At 29.7% G+C, this 21,167-nt stretch overlaps 3 protein-coding genes across 5 annotated transcripts; all 3 read right to left on the reverse strand.

Annotated features, from left to right (window-relative positions):
* Positions 1-563: 563 nt before the first annotated feature.
* Positions 564-3,421, reverse strand: LOC130961873 (feruloyl CoA ortho-hydroxylase F6H1-3-like). 2 transcript variants are annotated; one of them, XM_057887910.1, is made up of 3 exons: positions 2,847-3,421; positions 1,502-2,090; positions 564-606 (listed from the first exon to the last, which is right to left on the reverse strand). In XM_057887910.1, the coding sequence occupies exons 1-2, from the start codon at positions 3,359-3,361 to the stop codon at positions 1,511-1,513; spliced, it is 1,095 nt and encodes a 364-aa protein (XP_057743893.1). In that variant the 5' UTR covers positions 3,362-3,421; the 3' UTR covers positions 564-606; positions 1,502-1,510. The 2 variants fall into 2 exon arrangements, with proteins under 2 accessions (XP_057743893.1, XP_057743894.1); XM_057887911.1 differs by lacking the exon at positions 564-606 and having other exon boundaries at positions 1,487-2,090.
* A 6,682-nt stretch (positions 3,422-10,103) lies between these two features.
* Positions 10,104-15,153, reverse strand: LOC130961661 (FRIGIDA-like protein 3). The gene is made up of 4 exons (XM_057887642.1): positions 14,975-15,153; positions 13,107-14,164; positions 12,089-12,261; positions 10,104-10,695 (listed from the first exon to the last, which is right to left on the reverse strand). Exons 2-4 carry the CDS (start codon positions 14,152-14,154, stop codon positions 10,279-10,281), a joined length of 1,638 nt encoding a protein of 545 aa, XP_057743625.1. The 5' UTR covers positions 14,155-14,164; positions 14,975-15,153; the 3' UTR covers positions 10,104-10,278.
* A 1,163-nt stretch (positions 15,154-16,316) lies between these two features.
* Positions 16,317-20,443, reverse strand: LOC130960900 (FRIGIDA-like protein 3). Of its 2 annotated transcripts, none has more exons than XM_057886416.1 (4): positions 20,261-20,443; positions 18,585-19,619; positions 18,064-18,236; positions 16,317-16,985 (listed from the first exon to the last, which is right to left on the reverse strand). In XM_057886416.1, the coding sequence occupies exons 2-4, from the start codon at positions 19,615-19,617 to the stop codon at positions 16,566-16,568; spliced, it is 1,626 nt and encodes a 541-aa protein (XP_057742399.1). In that variant the 5' UTR covers positions 19,618-19,619; positions 20,261-20,443; the 3' UTR covers positions 16,317-16,565. The 2 variants fall into 2 exon arrangements, with proteins under 2 accessions (XP_057742399.1, XP_057742401.1); XM_057886418.1 differs by having other exon boundaries at positions 18,585-19,627; positions 20,261-20,430.
* Between the last annotated feature and the right edge of the window lie 724 nt (positions 20,444-21,167).

The following is a 21,167-nucleotide window of genomic DNA, read 5'->3' on the forward strand; positions in this document are numbered from 1 at the left end:
TTATTTTAAGTCTTATTATTTAACTTAATTCGACTTGATTCATAAAAAGACTTGAATTTGTAGCATTACTCTAAAAAAATAATTAACCTAACAAGTAGGTCAAAGATTTTTTTTTCCAGGCTCGAACCCGACTTGTTTAAAGTCCGACAAGCCTACAAACCTATTTAAAAAACTACTTGTTTCTAAATTATAATTCATAAATTGATATTAAATACATTCTAAAATTTATAATTCATAAGTTATAAAACATAATTCATTCATATAATCAATCATTAATCACATATCATTACCATACTTATAATTCATAAATTTTTTGAATAAATTATCATCTTAACTAATTTTGACTATTAACTTTTTTTAATTTTATTGTGTTTAATATAAATAAAAAGTTAAAAATCTAAAGTAAGAACAATTTATTTTTACAAAATAAAATTAATGAATTGGTCTAATAAGTTTCATAGTTTTTTTTTAATCTATGGCCTAACTTTCTTAATTAATAGGCTTTATAAAAAAGTCTAAACCTGACATGAGTCTCCATCGAATAAAACGAGTCAAGTCATGAGTCTCTGTCGAATAGCCCAATCCACTTTTATCTCCTATTAATACCTAATAAAAAAAATAAAAAAATTAATTTTTAATGATAAATGTTCATATGTGTTTAAAAAAATAAATAAGAAGTGTAAGGGTAACACTCTTTAGAACATGACCTAACAAATAAATTTGTAGATTTTATGCATTTTTTATAGTTTTGTAAAAAAAATAGTTAACCTAATGAGTAGGTTATAATTTGAATCTAATTATTAATATAAAATTAACAATCATATTTGCATATACATAAAAAAATTAACTATTAAATTAATTATCAACATAAAAGACATAAAAAAATACAATATATATTAAAATTAAAACAAATTAAATAATACATATTTATATATAAATATATAATATTTATTTGATATTGATTTTTTATGTGTACGCATAATTTTTTATAAAATTTAACATTTTTACAATACATGATAACAAAAACAATATTTTGCTTTGAAAAGCTTTTTGAAGAGGTGTTTATGCTTTTTAAAAGGTCAAGCTCCACATTTTATATTTGGTAAATAAAAAAATTATGTGCTTGTGCTTGCAACTTTTAAAAGATAGGAATACTTTTGAAAGCTCTTAAGATAAAACTTTTCAAAATTGGCTTGTACTTTTCAAAACTTAAAAGTCTAATATAACCTCATATATTAACTATTTTCAAATTTAATACTTACATTTATGTCTATTATAATATTTTTAAATTTTATAACTATTTTATCAAACGCAATGGATGTTGCTTGTATTTATTAAAAGTTAGTTTTGATTTGATTTACCAAACATAAATGCTACAACTTTAAAAAGTCATCTTTTAAAAATTAATTTTTATAAACTACTCTTAAAAAGTAAAAATTTTACCAAACTAAGCATTAATTAATATTATTGGATATTATTACACATTCATCCAAACACATACCTAACATATTCAAGTTATTTTAGCATATTCAATTGTCATCTTTCCATCATGAGCTTTCCTAAAGAAATGTTTCACATAATCTGAATACAAAACATTTTTGTACTTTGCCTTCTCCCCATCACTAGCAAGAACTTCAAGAAAAGGGCCAATAACATCTGAAGGTCTAGGGTTTACAAAAATTGGCACAGAAACCCTAGTCTTGCTCCCATTGGCTGTAACTCTATGCTCAATGCTCTTGTATCTACCATTGCTCATTATTTGTAGTGCATCACCAATGTTGATCACTAGGGCTCCGGGGATCGGCGGCACATGGATCCATCCACGCCGATCCTCGGTCCGAACAAATAGACCGCCGGTTTGGTCCTGAAGGAGAATGGTTAGAGTTGAGACGTCCGAATGGCGCCCTATTGCGACGGTTAGGTCATGGTTAGGGCAAACTGGATAGTAATTGAGGTTGATCCTCTTTGAACCCATTAAGACTGCTTCTTTTGTTTCATCAATTTCCTTCACGTTTAGTCTCTTCATCAAAATATTTAGAAGCCGTTTGATTAAAGCTTCGGATTTCTTCATGTATTCTAGTGCTTCATTCCTACAAATTATTTATAGTTCATGCATGCAACAAAATTAAGTTAGAGTTAAGTAATGGAGTTATTTTTAGGTAAAGACTCAGGTACAATTATATTTATATAAATTTGATAGATGATAATTATTAAATTTGTCAAATTATGTAATGGTTTTTAAATATTGGCTTCATCGTATAAAAATAATTATATGTAAATTTTCATCCAATTTTTAAAGTTTACTGGCTTCTAAAATTATACATAAATAATTAATATAATAATTCAATTAACAATAGAAGAGAGACAACAGTTTTCTTAGTTTGAGTTGTGTAATAAATTTCATTTTTTTTTGTGTATACTTTTTTCTTTAGGTAATAAAAATTATTAGATTTTTTTAATATTCACCACTTCTAATTGCTTTTATAAAAAAATGGTGTACTATGTTTTAAACATACACAAGAGTAGCAGTGTATATAAAATACAACTCACCAAACTTGTTATATATACACATATGATGACTCAGTAGTAATATTATTATTCATCATATTTATATATAAATTTAATTTAGGTAAAATTTATATTTCATACATAAATTAAATAATATATTATTTTAACTCATCAAATACAATTAGATAATAATAAAATTATGCTTTTGACAAACATATAGTCAATATCTTATTAGAAAGTAGCATGCACTTGTGGCTAAAAAGAAGGTGTTATACTATATTGTTAATTAATTAAACAAGAAACAATAATAATGTATTAAATTAAGTAACTAACTATACCTGCATGCATAAGGCCATGTAGCTATAGCCTCATCCTCAGAAACATAGAAGAGACTAAGATAATCTTTCCACTCCAAAGCCTTCTCAGCTTGAGGGCTAAAGCTTGATCCATACCTCACATGCTTAGTTGGTGAATTCTCTTTTGTGTACTTCACTTTCTCCTCTGCTGCCAACTCATAGAATCTATAAGTTGCATCCTTCACATTCTCAAGAACTTGTGTGGGGACACCATGGTTGATTACTTGAAAGAATCCCCATTTTTCAGCTGCATCACAAATTGCATCTTCCACATCACAATTATTATTATTATTGGACATGTCAATTATGGGAATTGATTCTTGAGGCACAACTTTATTGGTCATCATGCTCATTCTCTCCTCTAGTGGTTGGATGTATTGTTTTGGAAGGGTTTTTAGGCCCATTTCATAGAGACCCTTTACTCCATTTCCTTGGATCATAACAAATTCATTTAGATCTGAGGGGCTATCCATCATCATAGACCTTGTTGGTGCCATAGCTTGATGAGGATTAAGAAATAATAGCTCAGTGCCTGCAATTATTTTGGTTATTTTGGGAATTGGTGTGACTTTGTTGCTTGGAAAACTCATTTCATGCACAAGTATTTATATGCAAGAATTTGGATACTATGTTAACAGCTATACCACACTGGTTGACCGTACAATAGAGTTAACTAACCATAGTCTAATACACACTCTAAGAACAAGTAGTACATTTGTTCAGTTGCCTATAGTAGTATTTTTCAACCCGACGTAACAAGAACTAATTCGTTGCATATTTACGCAATTGGATAAAATAAGAAATGAAGATATAAGGGAGAGAGTTGGAGTAGCATCTATTGTCGAAAAGGTGGTTGAATCGCGTCTCAGGTGGTTTAGACATGTGAGAAGAAGACCGATAGAACATCCAGTCAGAAGGGTGGATGAGATGGAAGATGGACAAAGGGCAAAAGGCAGAAGAAGACCTAAGAAGACTATCCATGAGGTGGTCAAACGAGATCTACATGTAAACGGTCTCTCTGTAGACATGATACATGACAGAGCATAATAACGTCGTTTGATTCATGTAGCCGACCCCACTTAGTGGGACAAGACTTTGTTGTTGTTGTTGTATTTAAGCCTTTTTTTTTTTAATTTACTAATGTCTAATGAGTTGCTACATACATAAAATATGATGCAAATATCTTATACTTATTTAAACAGACAAGTAAATTGACTAGCTACTCGATCAACTCAAATTGGTTGCAATAAATTAAATAATACACTAACCAATAATAAACAGCGGCAAGTTTCTTTATCCGGTTTCATAAAATAAAATAAAAGTTCGTCCTAAATAAAAATTATGATGGTTTTAAGCAACTAACTATTTTCGACCAACAAAGCAATGAAGAATGATAAAAAATTAAAGAGAGAGAGAAGGAAAAATAAAAGAAATATTGTTAATTGCTGAAAGAAAACTTGGTTTATCCATTTCTTCCTAAAACATAAAGGAATATATAGTAGCATGTAAAAAAAATTTAGATTAACAAATTCGTTTAGCTTTTTATTCCCCCTTAATTAATGTTGTTATTTTAATATTTATTTTTTAAGAAAATAAGAGAAAATTTTATTATTTTTAAAACATAAACAACAAAATTTTCTAACATTTATTTTTTTTAAAAATTATTTTGTGTAAACCACAAAATATACATGCCACCATCTTTCATTTATAAATATTAGTTATTTTATTTTAAACTTATATACGGTAGTCTCACTATTATTATTTATCGGTTTTGATAATAAAATGGATAAACCAATATTATTTACTGATTTTTGAACTCTAACGAGAATATAATAAAATCAAATACTATTCTATTTTATTTAATTTTTAGAGTTTAATGAGAATCAATAATTAGGTATAAATAAAATTTCATAATTTTGAACTCTAATATATACAAAAATTTATCTAATTTAGTCTTAAAACTACATGTTAAATTTATAAATTAATTTTTTTTATTAAAAATATAAAAAATTTAAATTTTTAATGTATTTACTTTACATTCATTAAATAAAAATATTTAAAATTTTTTACTAATAATAAACTTAAGACAATTCACTAAAATAAATTATTTGAAGAATATATTTACTCAAATACAATTTTTTAAATGTCAATATCAAAATGCAATTTTTTATACTACTATAAAAATCGTTACTGATAAACTGTTATTGGCAGCCATAGTTTATATATAAAAGATAATTTTGAATAAATTAGCTGTAGTAATATGAAAAATTATATTTCGATAGTAACATTTAAAAAGTTGTATTTAAATAAATATATTTTTCAAACAATTTATTTTAATAAATTGCCCTAAACTAGATGAATAAGATTTTCATAAAGATTTCAATAGGTGTAAGACAAAAAAAAATTGTATTATTATACTGATATAATTAATTATCTTTTATATTATAAAAATTTATATTTGATTATTTATTTTTTAAAATTATAATTAATTTTTAATTATTATTTGAATCAACTATTAAATAATTAATATATGACTAATAAAATTTTAAAGATATATATAAAAACATGTAATCAAATTTTAAGCTCTCTCTCTCTCTCTCTCTCTCTACACGTTTTTTAAAATTTGAATCTGATCCGTTCATTTGCGAATCAGATATATTTGCAAAATATATAATATTTAAAAAAAAAATTATTTTTATTCATTCTTTTAACTCTTAAAATATTATTAAACATATTTTTTAAATAATAAAAAATTAATATAACATATATGATAATTATTAGTTGAAATAAAATATAAAAAAATATTTATTTATTTATTTATATTTTGCAAATTCGTAGGATATGCGAAAACTTATTTAAAATTCGTAATTCGATCATATTAATGTGCGAATTCGATTCAATCTCATATTAATATACTTTGTATACACAGATAAAAACAAAGTCAAACAGATTAAGTAAAAAAAAGTCTTGTATTATAGTGATATATTTGTGCATGTTTTTTGCGATAAAAAAAATTTAGAAATAAATAAAATAATTTGTTTAAATATTTTATAACAACTTTTTTATTAATTTTTTTAATATACATGTTTAATGTAAAATGATAAAAATCGTTATAATGGCCAATTATTTTGCTTATTCAAACTCCAAATAAATGATCATCACAAGATAATTATTTAACATTATCTATTAACTCTCATAATAATAATAATTTATTTTTTGATTATGTTACTAATTCTAATTTTCAATTAGAATTATTTTATTATTTCAAACATTCTCATATCTTAATTGCTTGTTATACTTATATATGTCAAATGTAGTATATATAATCTTAGTAGTGATGATAATGAGTTGATTTAAAATAGAATTAGTCAATTTAATCTTACTATTTATATTTAGAAAAAATTTTACTCCTTTCCCTTGTGAGATGCTAAAATGACATTCCTCTCCTCTCTATTTTATAAATGTACATTTTTCCTTTTTTCTAACTTTTAAAAAACTTCCTTTTTAATCCATTTTAAACTTTTTGTGTTAACTAATGTTAACTTTATCCATTTTATAAGAAAAAATAAATTATTTTTTAAAAAAATACCTATTAGCAAAAATTTTATTTTTTATTATTAAATTTTACTTACCAAAATACCCTTTAATAAATTATTCTTTTATTAATTAAATTATATTTTAAAAAAATTTAATAATTATATTAATTTTTTTAAAATATCCTTCAATAATTTTTTAATTATTAAATTATAATCTTACCAAAATTTTTGTTAACAATTTTTTTATATTTTACTATTAATTTTTTGATATCTATATATATTATTTTAACATTAAATAAAAGTTTTAATAAGATTATTTTTCAATATCAATATATATTAATTGTTATACATATTAACAGTGATAAGATTTTTTTATTTAATGTTAAAATAATATATATTGATATTGAGAAATTAATAATAAAATATAAAAATAATTGTTAACACAAATTTTGATAAAATCACAATTTAATAATTAAAAAATTATTGAAGGATAGATATCTTAGAAAAAATAATTTAATTATTAATTTTTTTAAAAGTATTTTGATAAAAATACAATTTAAGCAATAAAAAAATAATTTATTAAAGATTGTTTTGGTAAGCAAACTTTAATGATAAAAAATAAAATTTTTGCTAATGGGTATTTTTTTTAAAAATAATTTATTTTTTTAAAAAAATGCATAAAGTTAATATTAGTTAACACAAAAAATTTAAAATGGACTAAAGAGGAGGTTTTTTGAAAGTTAGAAGGGAGAAAAATATACATTTATAAAATAGAGGGGAGGGGAGTGTCATTTTAGCATCTCGCAGAGAAGGAGAATGAAATTTTCTCTTATATTTATAGTGGAAGACTCAAGTGTCAATTCAGTCACATAAAAAAATTTTACACATTAAAATTCACGTGAAAATAATCAACTTCACCTAAATCGTTAGAGTCTCTCACAAATTGTCTATACCAACATTTTTTATAAACCGCCATAACTAATAACGGTATATTTTTAAATAGTGATTTTTTTTTGTGACTTCTAGATAATGATTTTTGTTCAGCATTTTTTTCCATGTAATTTGCATTAACCTGTAGTAAATTACGTTCAAGTTAAAACCACTATAATCCGTAACGATCTATATAAAAGAAAAAAAGTTACAAACATATCTTCTATTTCAAAAAGTTATAATTAAATTAATTTCAAATAATTTCATTTTAATTAAGTAATTTGCCCCGAAAATTATCTTTTCACCACGCATATGTGCAGATCCACTGCTAGTTTTATTAAAACTCCGAAAATGACTCACATTAACCGCCGCTAATTAATTTGGTTCAACTCGTTTCATTATAAACAGCATATATATAATCAAATAATTCATATATACTTCATTGTTCAGGTACATATACGAAAATAAAAGTTCATACCGTTTAAGGGGACCAACTACTTTATTGTTTGTTATTAACTACTGACTGAAAACTACTAGACTTTATTCTTTATTCTTTAAGGGATAAATTTAATGCAAATAAATTTTTTTTAAGATAAAATTAAAATAAAATAAAATTTAATGATATTTTTTAAAATTTTAATAAATTTTAGAAACAAAAAATATACTTTATCTTGTAATAATATTTTATAGTTACACAATTTTTTTAATACTTTCTCTTTATTTATGTACACTGTTTAGTATATATTATTTTACATATCGATTTATGAATACATATCAAATCAAGAATTGCTGAAAAAAAAATTGTTTATCCAGTTTTTTCCTAAAACGTAAAGGAATATAGTAGCCTGTAAAAAAATTTAGTATTCCCCCTTAATGTTGTTCTTTTTTGTAATTGTTTAGATTTTATACAAAAAGGAAAAAGAAGTTATTCTTTTAAGAATATAAGAGATAAATTTATCTTTTTTAAATCATAAACAACTTCTTTTAATACGATTTTTTAAAAAATGTTTTAGTGTATACCAATGTGCCACATCTTTCATTAAAAATATGAATTAATTTGATTTAATTTTAAGTATGAATCTAGTTTGATTATATTTTTTATTCACAAGCTCTCCCATATATATATATATATATATCAAATCAAATCAAATTCAAAGTCATAATCAAACTAAATTTATATTTATAATAAAACATTTGTATGGCTACTAACAGTGATTGATTTTGGTTCACCAACTCCTATGGCAAGATACACGTATAATTGGTATCATCATGAAAAAAAGCGTGGAACATGTCATTAGAGTGAGGGAAATGGTATTCGAGGGTTTTGTTAATTGACTTCATCAATGATCCAATTTTTTAATTAAATCCTTTTTGTTTGAAATACCAATATTCCTAGTAAAATGTATGAGGATGTTTGGTCCACCTTTTTAATTAGATATTTTTTTTTCATATTTTGTTGGACATATTAGTATTCCACGTAGTAAAATGTAAAATCGCAAGTTAAACATCATTAGATCATTTAGATAGCCTCACATGCATCACCTTCAAAGTTATTTTTTAATGACTTTTTTATATACCTTACAAAATCTTATAAAGGGTGGTTTAATAGAGAGCATATATAAGTAGGTCTTGTTCGTCAATGACCTTCAACTAAATCTCGTTAAGTATGTCTTGACCTAGTTTTTTTGGTTAAACAAGTTAAGCTAAGACTTTAACCTATTAGGTCTAAGAAATTAACTAAATTACATTATCTTGACTAATCCAACAATAATGCTTGATATTTAGAAGTTAGTGACAACTTTATTGTTGAATTGTTCTTAAACTTTTTAAAAATTTAGTCGTTAGAAATACATTTGATACAAATAAAAAAATTTTAAGACAAAAAACAAATTAAAATTTAAGAATATTTTTAAAATTTTTAACAAATTTTAAGAGAAAAAAATGTACTTTACTTTTAAATATAAATTGTCTAACATTAACTAATCAAAACAAAAGAATTTAATTCAGGCAAAACATAAAAGAAGGCTAAAACAAGGAAAAAATTAAATTATATCAGGCAAAATAGTAATAAAGTAATAAACCGTACTCAAATTGCATATTTGAAATTCAAGCCAGACTTTTTTAGCGTCTTTTTCCAACTAATTTTTTAGCTTGATTATTAAAAATCACTTCTATTGTTATTTGTCAAATTACATCTTTTAAAAAAACTATACTTGAAAAATTAACTTTAATAAACTATTTTTTTTTTAAATTAAAAAAATTTATACTAGAACTTAACCTAGCTTACTCCTAGCCCTACTCGATGCTGTCCCCACTCCTTTTAAATCCATTACTTTAAACAAAATTTTGATAAGATAGGCCTACACCTTTTCTTAGTTCTTACCAGTTACCAATCATACCCTCAACTCTAATTATTAATCGTACCATACATATCTTCAATAAAAATCACATCTAACTTCTATTCACAACTTATGGAGAAAAGAAGGCACAGAAATTTGCATAAAATCTTTCGGGTTATATATAAGGAATTAAAGATGAAAAATCGTAACTCAATGGAGATATATGAAGCAATTTTATGAAATTGGCACTTTTTGCTTTCTCAGCAAAACAAAACAATATAAGGTCTGAACTTCACACAACCCCAATGAGCTTGTTAGCTTTTTCTTTTTTTCTTCTACCTAAATGATGTCAATCTATCCATAATTGGTTAATGGAAAACAATCACAGATCTGAGACACAACAAAAATATACTACAAAAGGCATTAAGGTAACCTTGTACAGAACGAGGAGTTCATACATTAGAGGATCAGAATATCTTCTAGTGCAGAAGTTAAACTTTAGCATATCACATTTTATAAACGCTACACATGAGAAGTGCAACATACAACATAAGGTTAAGACTTGAGACTAAATATTAAAAGGAAAGGATCATAATCCGGTCACATCACCTAATGGAGATATGTTGGCTGGTACTGATATCCATTTCCAAAGTAGTTGCCGTGACTCGGGGTGAAGTTATAGGTCGTCGACCCCATGAGAGGGGGGCAATGATTGTCAGTTGGTCCAGGGTACACATAAGGCCGGTCGAATACGTAATGTGGGTACCTGTCAGCAGCTCTAGGATAGGAGGCTTTGTCAGAAGGGAAGTTAGAAACACGCGGACCATATCCCACACCATTAGCACGGGGTCTCTTCGGTTGAGGCTTTGTTGCTTCAGTTTCCCTCTTCTTGTCTGCTTTGGCCTTCTCGAGTTGGACCACCCGTTTCATGAGAGGATCTAGAGGATACTGCTCCTCGAGTTTATGTTCTTCGATGCACTTGATTATGGACTTAAGGGCAACCAGTTCTCGCTCATTAACCTCAACCTGAGACAATTTCACAACGAATATTAATTAAAAGGGAAAAAAAGAATTATCACTGCATAAACAAATTGAGAATGAAACATACAGATATATTCTGTACAGGATCTTGAAGCATACAAATAAATACCAGATGAAGACACAAAACAAATGCAACCTTAGAGCCATAAAGACAGTGATGCCTTCCATCAATATCTTTTTTCATTAAATTCATAATCAAGCAATTTGTCCTAATTGTTCAATCGCATGGACAAAACTAGAGTAAAATTCACCATATCAATTAAGGCAAATCCCTTAATTGCCATTATACCTATTCACACAAGGATATGTTCTGTTCATTTTTCTTGAGTTTGCATGATATAGATGACTCGGGAAAACAAATGATGAGTAGGATTAATCACATAATCCTGTCAGCATCATAAGTATTCTAAAATATTCTTTGTTAGAACATTATGAAATCTTCAGATTATCTTATCATACCTCTAGAACATATGGTTGAATCAACTATCCATGTAATTGTGTACTTGCAAAACAAAACAATCCCAGGAATTGTTTGATGATTCAATTAAGCTTATACTAGTAGTTTTAGTTATCATGAACATTTTGTATATGCAATTATCAGTCGTTCCTTTTGCCTAACTCTTATTCTTTCCTTAATATATTGCAAATAATAAGTTTTAGAAAAGAAAACAATTGCATGTCACAACTGGCTTCTGCTCAGTCAAGGGTGGCAGACTGGCAGACTTGCAAATTGTCAGGCAACCCAGTGGTAGATGAGTTGAGAAGTAGTAGTTGGCCCGGCAGTGATATTACAGTGGATCCAAATATTGGAGGTACTGGATTGAATTTACTAATTTAGTCTGTGCGGACATATTACAGGACATATTTATGGCTGGGGCCAATGAGAAACCAGCAACTTCACAGAGCTCTTGTGACATCTTCAGCCAGACCCATATCAGAGATTCAGAGGGAAATTCGGAACCTCGATGTGTGTTTTTTCTGTTTATAAGTTTAGCTTCTGTCTGAGTCATGTATAGTGTGCCTCTCTATGAAGCCTTGAGGAAATTTCAGAGGCTTCTGTGTTCATTGAAGGTTCTAGCTTGACTAGAGGTATAAAAGGGTTGGACGATTTGGGTTTAACACATGGTTTCTACTGCATCAATTTGGGAACCTCAATTAAAACTTAAAAGTGAACGTAACATCAGAATAACTCACCAATAATTCAGAATTCAGATCACTAATTCAAATCGTTAAAAGGAAATAAAGAGAGGGAAAGATTAATGGTTTAAATATAGTTTTGGTCCCTACAGTTGTCTTTTCTTTTTTCCTTTGGCAAAGGTGGTTATAATTTCTACCAAAATATTTTTATCCATAATATAGCAGAGACTCAACAACATACCTGTGTAGTGGGAGATGAGTTAACACATCTGGAAGGAGATGCAGCTTTTTTGGCATCCTTCAAGTAAGACTTCAATAAATCCGTGGGAGAAAACTGTTCCGTAAGATTGAATGCAAAAGACAAATTAACTGCATCAATTTGCCGCCCGCTGTTCACCAATACTTCAATTACGCCTGCACATCCAAAAAGTGAATGCAGCATTAGAACAACTAGGTGCAATAGTTTAGTTGCTGGACTCTCTTATTGATACAAATGCTAGATTCATGCAAGAGACTCGCATGTTAAAATCCATAAGCTCTTTGTTCACATAAAAAGGGCTGATCACTGCTGCTCCGTAATACATTAATTACGGAGAAAGCCTTGTGACACATATATCAGATTAATAACTTGTATCAAACTTGAGAATCAGTTAGGTATCAAATTTGAGAATTTGCATCCATCATTTTGTCAATGAACATCCAAGATACCAGCATATTCCATTCAATTAACTTCAGTCAATTTTCAGGGAAGCAGAAGAGTCATCAAGACATCAACTAATCACAATTCATGTTTCCTTTAGATTTTCATTTCAATAATTCAGCAAGGGAACATCCATCAAGATTGTCATAATAATAAAATAAAAAAATAAACAGAAAATTACTAAATGCAGAGTTCTAGGAAAGAAAATCATATTATCACTGTGATTGTGGGTTATACTGACTTCATTCTCCTTAAAGGACCAAACTAGTTTTAGAATTTTTTGATCGAGACTAAATTGATTATCAATTTTTTTTAGAAGACTGACTGATTTCAGCAATATATTTGGGACACAAAAGTACCTTTTGCCAGAAATCCTACATATTAGCACCAAAAATATTTGAGGAGTTTCCATCATTCATGGAACATATCTAATACTGATATGAAGACAATCTTTAGAGGTTCCATTCTTCATATATGAGAATTAGCAGAGTGTCAAAAACTTAGGTGATTTTATAAGATTTTAAACAATATTGAACATTATCAATGAACGAATACACACCAGGCATTTTCTCAGACAACCCAAGGCAACGGCACAAATCAGCAGTTTGGCGACGCCGAGAAACCATTGGAATGAACCTGGAAAACTCCTCCTCATTAAAATCAGAGGCAATATCAAAACTTGCTAGAAGTTGCAAAAATGCATGAGCCTCTAAGGAATTCCCATTGCCAGCATCCGCATCTAGAGCATCCAATCTGGGTTTCCACTCTTCAGCAACTGCTTTTGCCCTGTCCTTGATATCTTCTAAAAGTTCATTAGAGACACCATCTGAGTTGTTCAAGAAAACGTACAAACATTCCATCAACATGATACAGGTTCGACGAAGGCCCAATAAGTTAGCATCCTTCTTTACATCCTGATTTGAAGCTTCTGCACAGTAAAATCCTTCCAAAGAATCTAAAACTAAACAGGCAGCATTAGGAGCAGCTCCTAATGCATGTGGTATTTCATCCCTTATAGCAGCAAGATTCTTACGGTTATCAGATATGAATTTGTGAAGACCTCTAGCATCCATTTCTTTACATAGCTTTACCAACTCTGGATAAGATAATAGATCCACATTTCCACCTTCAGGAGAAAGCTTTACATCTTCCAAGTTACCTTCAGCAGGTGTGGAAACAGAATCCACTGGTTTCTCCACCACTCCAGGTGTCCGTTGTCTCCCACCGGGGAAAATGTCCAGATCTTTTGATGAAACCTTCCTGTGCTTTTCTCGGGCGTTAAAAATGGCAAATACAGCAGCATCTCTTTTATCTTGAAGTTTCTGCAAAGAAGCTTGCTCCTTGGCACAAACAGTCGCTTCCCGCTTCTCCAATATTTCACGAGACTTCACCACTTTGTTTTCAAACTCTTTCTCTTGGTCCTCCAATTCATGAAAGCGTCTCTTCAACGATTTCTCAAGTCCATGGAAATGTTCCTCGAGCTCTTTCCATTTCAAGTTAAGTGTAACAGCTCGATAGCTTTCAAGTTCAGCAAATGCCTTTTGGAGCTGTTTTATCTTAGAACTTGTTGAATCTATCAGTGTAGCAACTGAATCCGTGTCTTCCATGGCAAAGAAGCTGAATGCAGCACAAAAACAAAATTAAGCTACGTATAGTTGATTAATTGGGAGCCACTAAAATGAAGCATAAAACAATCTCAGCAAGTGTGTAATTATAGCGCTTTCAGTTTGAATTTTATAAATAACATCCAAGTGAAGGCTGAAAATCAGACAATGAACTAGAACTTAAGGCACTTCTCCATAATTCAGTTGTTCATATAAAACTGCATAATCATTTCATTGCAAAGTGCGCACACAAGATATCAAGAAATTAAAAATTAAATTAATTAAATTAAATAAAAAAAAACCCAGCAGATTTCAACAATTTCTATTACATATTATATAGAACTGAGTAAACATATAATAGGTTTATTCTAGATTCTAGAACATACAAACAACATATCGGAGGTATAGGATCGAATGAGTCACAAAAAGAAGCAAACCCTAAATTTAGAAACAAGAGAAAAATCGTCCTCAGACAGTTACGTTCAACAATTAGCACAACACAAAAAAAGAAAGGACAATACTCCAAAATTTGAACAATAAACATACTTCAAAAATAATAAATATTAAAAGCAAGGTATGAATTTCAGAATTTTAAAACCATAAAAAAAAAAAGAAAGCCAACTGCAATGTCGACGAAATAACTCTAGCAGAAAACGAAAACGATAGAATAGAAGAGTAGATTGTTGTTACAGAGAAGCAAAGAAAGCCGATCTAAGCTGATAGCAAGAAAATCAAACAAGAAATTAAAATGCTACTTTTTAAATAAAATAATAATAATTAAAATAAAAAAATAAGGAGAAAAAGCAAGTAAGATTGAGCTCACCTGATTGATCTGTGAAGGAAGATGAATTAAGAAAGTGAGTGAGAGAATTCTCTATCCATGCTTTCTCTCTTCAAAGAAGAAGAAGAAGAAGAAGAAGAAGAAGGAAGAGAGGGTAGTGTGGTGTTTGGTTTAATGAAAAGAGTTTTCAACACTCTCACTGTGTGTGCCACACTGTGATGTGTGTGCCACACTGTGAGGTCTTTGTCTTATTTTTTTATTTTTCTTTCTTTTCTTTTTCTTTTTTTTTTTTCGCAGTCCATGACAAAAACAGTTTTGAGTTACTTCGTTTTCCGTTCCGTTTTAGTTTTGGCGTTTAGCTGCTGCTCCTTACTAGTGACTACTGAGTCCTGAGTCCTGACTAGTCACAACGGAGTGTTATCTGAGCTGCACGTCTTCTTCGACAAACATTCCTCTGATTATTCTCATCACCTACGTAATCCAATCATAAGTTTCTTTTATTATGGATTAAATTTATAAAAAATAAATATTCCAAATTATTTTCTAAATAAATTCTAGTAGGATATTTTGATTTTTAACAAATTTTAATTATTAAATTAATTTCTTTTTTATTAGACGCATCAATTTTTATGTCAAATTAAGAAAAATACCAATTTAAGTTCATCTTACCTTCATGTTTATAAATCTAAAGATACATTTTAAAATTATCAATTAAAAATAATTTTATAGGAAAAAATTTTTAAGCTAAAGATTTTATTAAGGGAGGTGAAGTAATGAATAATTAATATTAAGGGAGAATATACAATTGTTTAAGTGAGTAAATTTGGATCATAATATATACAAAACCAAAAGAGAAAATTTAGTATAACTTAATTATATTTAGTTAAGCCGACAACTGAATTGAGGATTCGGCCAACCCAAATTAGTTTTACATATATAATTAAATATCAAATAATATCAATGACAATTTAAGTAAATATTACACCGTTAAATATACATCCTATAAAAAAAAATATGTACTCATAGTGGCTCAAGAGTATTTAAGGCTGATCTATACTTTTGAACTGAAAAAAAGCAACAGTAGTGACAAAAATCACAAAATTGTTCCTCAGAAAAATTTTAAGAAAATTGAATCATCAAAAGATGAAAAAGAAGATAATTTCTGTACTTTAAACTGGAAAGACACGAGAAACATGTTCCCTATAGGCAAAAATGATTTAAAGCCAATTTTAGTAACCTTACAAAATAATAATAATATAATTAAACACGAGAGACATTTTTAGGTTTTTACCATCACACTATCTCCATCTTTTTCAGTCTAAGAACAGAAACGAAACGCTTTCTTAGAAACAGTGACAAACTAAGAAATAACAAATAAGAAAGATTTACAAGTCAACAAGGAGTCTTTTACAAAAATTAAACAGAGTGCATACATTAGAGGATCAGATTTCAGAATATGTTCTACTGCGAAGTTAAATTTTAACATGTCATTTTATCTCGTTTTCAGGATCCTTAAATATTACATTGATAAAGTACAACATACAATACAACAGCTGCTTAAGGGTTAAGACTTAAGGCTACAACATTAAAGGGAAGGATCAAAGTCATGCATTCACCATCTCTGCTTGCTAACTTAGTGGAGATATGTAGCTTGATACTGATACCCATTTCCAAAGTAGTTTCCATGGCTAGGAGAGATGTTATACGTGGCAGAACCGAAGAGAGGAGGACAATGATTGTCAGTTGGTGCAGGATACATGTAAGGTCGGTCATAAACATACTGTGGTGGGTACCTGTCAGCAACTCTAGCATAGGAGGTTTTGTCAGAAGGGAAGTTAGTAACTCGGGGACCATATCCCACGCCATTGGCACGGGGTCTCTTAGGTTGAGGCTTTGTAGCTTCAGTTTCCCTCTTCTTGTCCGCTTTGGCCCTCTCTAGTTGAAGAACTCGCTTCTGAAGAGGGTCAAGAGGATACTGCTCTTCAAGTTTATGCTCTTCAATGCACTTGATTACAGCCTTAAGAGCAACTAGCTCTCGCTCGTTAACCTCAATCTGAATTAACAGCAGGTTGTTAACAATATTTAAAAACAAAAACAAATTAGATCCACAAAACCAAATAAAACTCAAGCATCAAGTGGGTAACCTAAGGATCTAAAAAAGAACAACATATATATGCTTTTGTGCATCAACTGGGTAACTTAGGGATCTAAAAGAAACAACATATATATGCTTTTGTTCATTCAGGGACAACCATTAGGCAACTCAAGAAAGCAAGCAGTTATAGGTTGCCAATTGGTATTTACTATTTAAGGTCAATCACAATCAAGGTGAAAGTCCAGAATGATATAAAGGGCATTTGGTGACAAGGTTTCCCACAGATCTATGGCATAAAAGAAATCAAGAAACCTCTGCAAGTTGCAGGTACACTCAACACAGTGATATAGGCTTGCTGAAACACCAATGAACCAAATCAGAGGTTTCGATATGGTGGAAAAACCATCTCTATTGAGAGTACAAGATATAAAAACGGAATGTTAATGCCAGAATTATGCATAAGCTGTATTCAGAGCCGTGAGACATGGGATATTTGAAGTGTTGTGGCTGAAATGAGTGCTAGAAGAACTTAGAAGACCAACTGAAGGGACACTGAACCTATACTTTGTTAACATGCGCTATCATTGTGTCAAGGGATTGTGGGAAGAATAAGTTACACTCTTCCGGAAATTTGGGAGGCAGGGGCACCTCTAATAGCCCCATGGTATTTTACTTTCTATTTGCTATATTCCACACTGTACTAGCCTCACGCTCGTTTTCCACTGAAACTTCAGCAATATTAACTGAATATACAGAGAATTAATCACTATTTTGTATATGAATAAGAGCTGTTTGTGGAGGAATAACTGACTCAACATATACCGTGAAGATAATCTAAAACAATTTATATGATTCCTCTACATCTGCAACTAGTAAAGTCAATATTTCATTAGAACAACAAAACTATTATGTATCTCCATTAAAGATGGACATAAAATTGGATGTACTCAACCATATTTCAGATAACTAATTCAAATTGTTAAAGGAATACATCAGAGGGATAGTAACTTAATACAGCTGAGACTTAACAACACACCTGTGCAGCAGGAGAAGAGTTAACACTTCTGACTGGTGAAGAAACTTTTCTGGAATCTTTTAAGTAAGATTTCAGTAAAGGAACTGGCAAAAACTGTCCTGTAAGATCAAATGCAAAAGCCAGGTTAACTGCATCAATTTGTCGCCCAATATTCGCCAAAACTTCAATTACACCTGCACACAAATAATAAATAAATAAAACAGAATAAAAATAAGTATCAAAATGAAGAGATTTAATGTTTCCTTCTTTAATTGATACAAATGGTAAATCAATGCATGCCTTTCACATGAGCAATTTTGGGACAATTCCTAGCAATTTTGTTATCTAATTTAAGTCCATCACTGCAGCACTATAATCTGCTCAGTTCCATTAGTTCTCTCAGCATATAACTTATATAATATATATTGTCATTGATCAACTTTCCTTGACCATCCCAGAATACTAGTACACACCACTCAAATGTTCAGTCACACGCAGGATGGCATAAGAGACATTATATATGGGTAAAAAAAAATACACACCAGGCATCTTGTCTGATAACCCAAGGCTGCGGCATAAATCAGCGGTTTGGCGACGGCGAGACACCATTGGAATTAGCCTGGATAACTCATCAACATCAAAATCAGAGGCAATACCAAAGCTGGCAATAAGTTGCAAAAAGGCATGAGCCTCCAAGGAATTCCCATTGCTGGCATCCATGTCAAGAGCCTCCAATCTAGGCTTCCAGTCTTCAGCAACTGCCTTTGCCCTCTCTTTGATATCTTCTGAAATTACATTAGAAGCGAAATCTGAGTTGGCCAAGAAAGCACTTAGACATTCCATCAGCATGATACAGGTTCGACGAAGACCCAACAAGTTAGCATCCTTCTTTACATCCTGATTTGACAGTTCTGTACAGTAAAACCCTTCCAGAGAATCCAGGACTAAACGGGCAGCATTAGGGGCAACTCGTAATGCATGTAGTATTTCCTCCCTTACAGCAGCAAGGTTCTTACGATTATCCGAGATGAATTTGTGAAGACCTCCAGCATCCATCTCTTTACACAGTTTAACCAACTCTGGATAGGTCATAAGTTCCACGTTCCATTTCATATCTCCAAAGTTCCCTTCCCCCGCAACAGATGCAGCTTCCACTGGTTTTTCCTCCACTCCCAGTGCCCCCTGACTCACACTAGAGACAATAGCTGATTCTTTTGATGAAACCTTCCTGTGCTTTTCTCGGGCATTAACAATAGCGAATAAAGCATCATCTCTTTTCTCTTGAAGTTTCTCCAAAGAAGCTTGCTCCTTGGCAAATACAGCAGCTTCGCGCTTCTCCAGCATTTCCCGAGATTTCACCACTTTGTTCTCAAACTCTTTCTCTTGGTCCTCCAATTCATGAAAACGCCTCTTCAGGGACTTCTCAAGACCATGAAAATGCTCCTCAAGCTCTTTCCATTTCAAGTTGAGCGTGACAGCTCGATAGCTTTCAAGTTCAGCAAAGGCCTTCTGGAGCTGTTGTATCTTAGAAGTTGTAGAATCTATCAGTGTGGCAACTGACTCAGGGTCTTCCATAGCTACAAAGCTAAACAAGATTAAATCAATGAACAAATACAAAACTTTCAATTGAGCAACATCCTACTACCAAGTCTAGACGTATATTACAAAATAAAGAAAAAGAAAATTCAGAACTAGAATCTAGTCTAGTACATAATCCCACATCGATAATCCATTATAGCAAAATTGGTTGAAACCGTTCAGGATCTAAATTTTGGAGCCACCATGACGAAAACCCTAAAAGAGGGAGCAGAATTTGCTTAAAATTTCCACTAACAATTGAGGCAAGAAATTGAAACGCGAAAGGGGAAAAAATAAGATTGCAACAAATAAGAAATTAAAACTTAAAACGTTTCTTATGAATAACTAACTAAATTTCCATTTTTTTCCAATGAATACTAATAATGAATTTCCCCAAAAAAATAAAAGAAAAAGAAAACGAAAATTAAGAAATTCCATTTACAGCAGCTACACGAGTGATTTTGAGTGCAATGTCTATGAAATTAGTTGAACACGAAATCGAATTCATGAACGGGATAACTGGATTGCTGTTCCAGATAACCAAACAAAGCCGATCTAAGAAAAATCTAGAGCAAGAAGAAAAAAAAAAGTGAACCCAAAATAAGAAAAACGAAGCGACAATAGAGTGGAAAAGAGTTACCTGAATGATCGAAAGAGAAATAAGTAGACGAAAGATGAGTTCTTCTCAATCCATTTGGTGTGCGAAGGTGCAGCAACCCTCGGGGAGAGAGAGAGAGAGAGAAAGAAAGAGGACGAGCCTTGTGTGCTGTTCTGCTTTAATACTCCCACGAGAGAGACACTAAGTTTTTGTTAACTAAGCCCGGTTTGGTACTTAAGATAAAATATGACAATAAGACATCAACAATAAAGACATACAAATTAAATTTTTATATTTTATTTAATAATAAATTAGAATAAATTATAAAAATATAATTTATTTTATTTTTTATTTAAAGAAATTTGAGAAAAAAATATAAAAATAAAAAATAAATTGTATTTTTTATTGGTATCTTTATGTTCTTTATGTTAAAATAGATATAAATATATTAATTTAGTATCTTCAGACTAAGAGTGACAAATGAGCCGTAATTTGTCGCTAAAAAGATGGGTCGAACTGAAAATTTAAAATTGTTTAAAAGGCTGTCTAACCCGCACGGCCTAATCTGCGGGGTGGGACGGACTTTTCCGGCGGGTTCATCTTTTTTTAATTGATGATAATTGAAAATGTTTTAAGTTATAATTTTGATTATGTTTTATATTTGATAGATTAGAGATTTGAAGATTATGTTTTAATTTGATTATGTTCTTTTTTTTCTATATTTTGATTATGTTTTAATTACATATTTTGGGCAATATTTATTTTATTTTTATAAATAATTTTATTATTTTGTTTCAAAAAACTTAATTAATGATTATGTTTATTATATATTTAGAATTATAAAGATTTTAATGTTTATAAATTTTTTATGTAGTTAGAAATTATAAATTTATTGAAATAGTTGTGAAGTTATATATATTATTTAATATTTAATAATTTATTAATAAAA

This window comes from Arachis stenosperma, chromosome 2 (genome assembly GCF_014773155.1).
Source record: "Arachis stenosperma cultivar V10309 chromosome 2, arast.V10309.gnm1.PFL2, whole genome shotgun sequence".
Classification (NCBI taxonomy): Eukaryota; Viridiplantae; Streptophyta; class Magnoliopsida; order Fabales; family Fabaceae; genus Arachis; species Arachis stenosperma.

Bases quoted from the DNA above. Each gene is read 5' to 3' on its own strand.
- LOC130961661 (XM_057887642.1), bottom strand. From the start codon at position 14,154: ATGGAAGACACGGATTCAGTTGCTACACTGATAGATTCAACAAGTTCT. The intron at 12,262-13,106 runs GTGTGTATTCGT...TTGGATGTGCAG, and splicing joins GTTGTCTGAGAAAATGCCTG to GCGTAATTGAAGTATTGGTG. The intron at 10,696-12,088 runs GTATGTTGTTGA...AAATTGTCTCAG, and splicing joins ACTCATCTCCCACTACACAG to GTTGAGGTTAATGAGCGAGA.
- LOC130961873 (XM_057887910.1), bottom strand. From the start codon at position 3,361: ATGGCACCAACAAGGTCTATGATGATGGATAGCCCCTCAGATCTAAAT. The intron at 2,091-2,846 runs GTATAGTTAGTT...AATAATTTGTAG, and splicing joins ACATGGCCTTATGCATGCAG to GAATGAAGCACTAGAATACA.
- LOC130960900 (XM_057886416.1), bottom strand. From the start codon at position 19,617: ATGGAAGACCCTGAGTCAGTTGCCACACTGATAGATTCTACAACTTCT. The intron at 18,237-18,584 runs GTGTGTATTTTT...ATTTGTGTGCAG, and splicing joins GTTATCAGACAAGATGCCTG to GTGTAATTGAAGTTTTGGCG. The intron at 16,986-18,063 runs GTGTGTTGTTAA...CTGTTAATTCAG, and splicing joins ACTCTTCTCCTGCTGCACAG to ATTGAGGTTAACGAGCGAGA.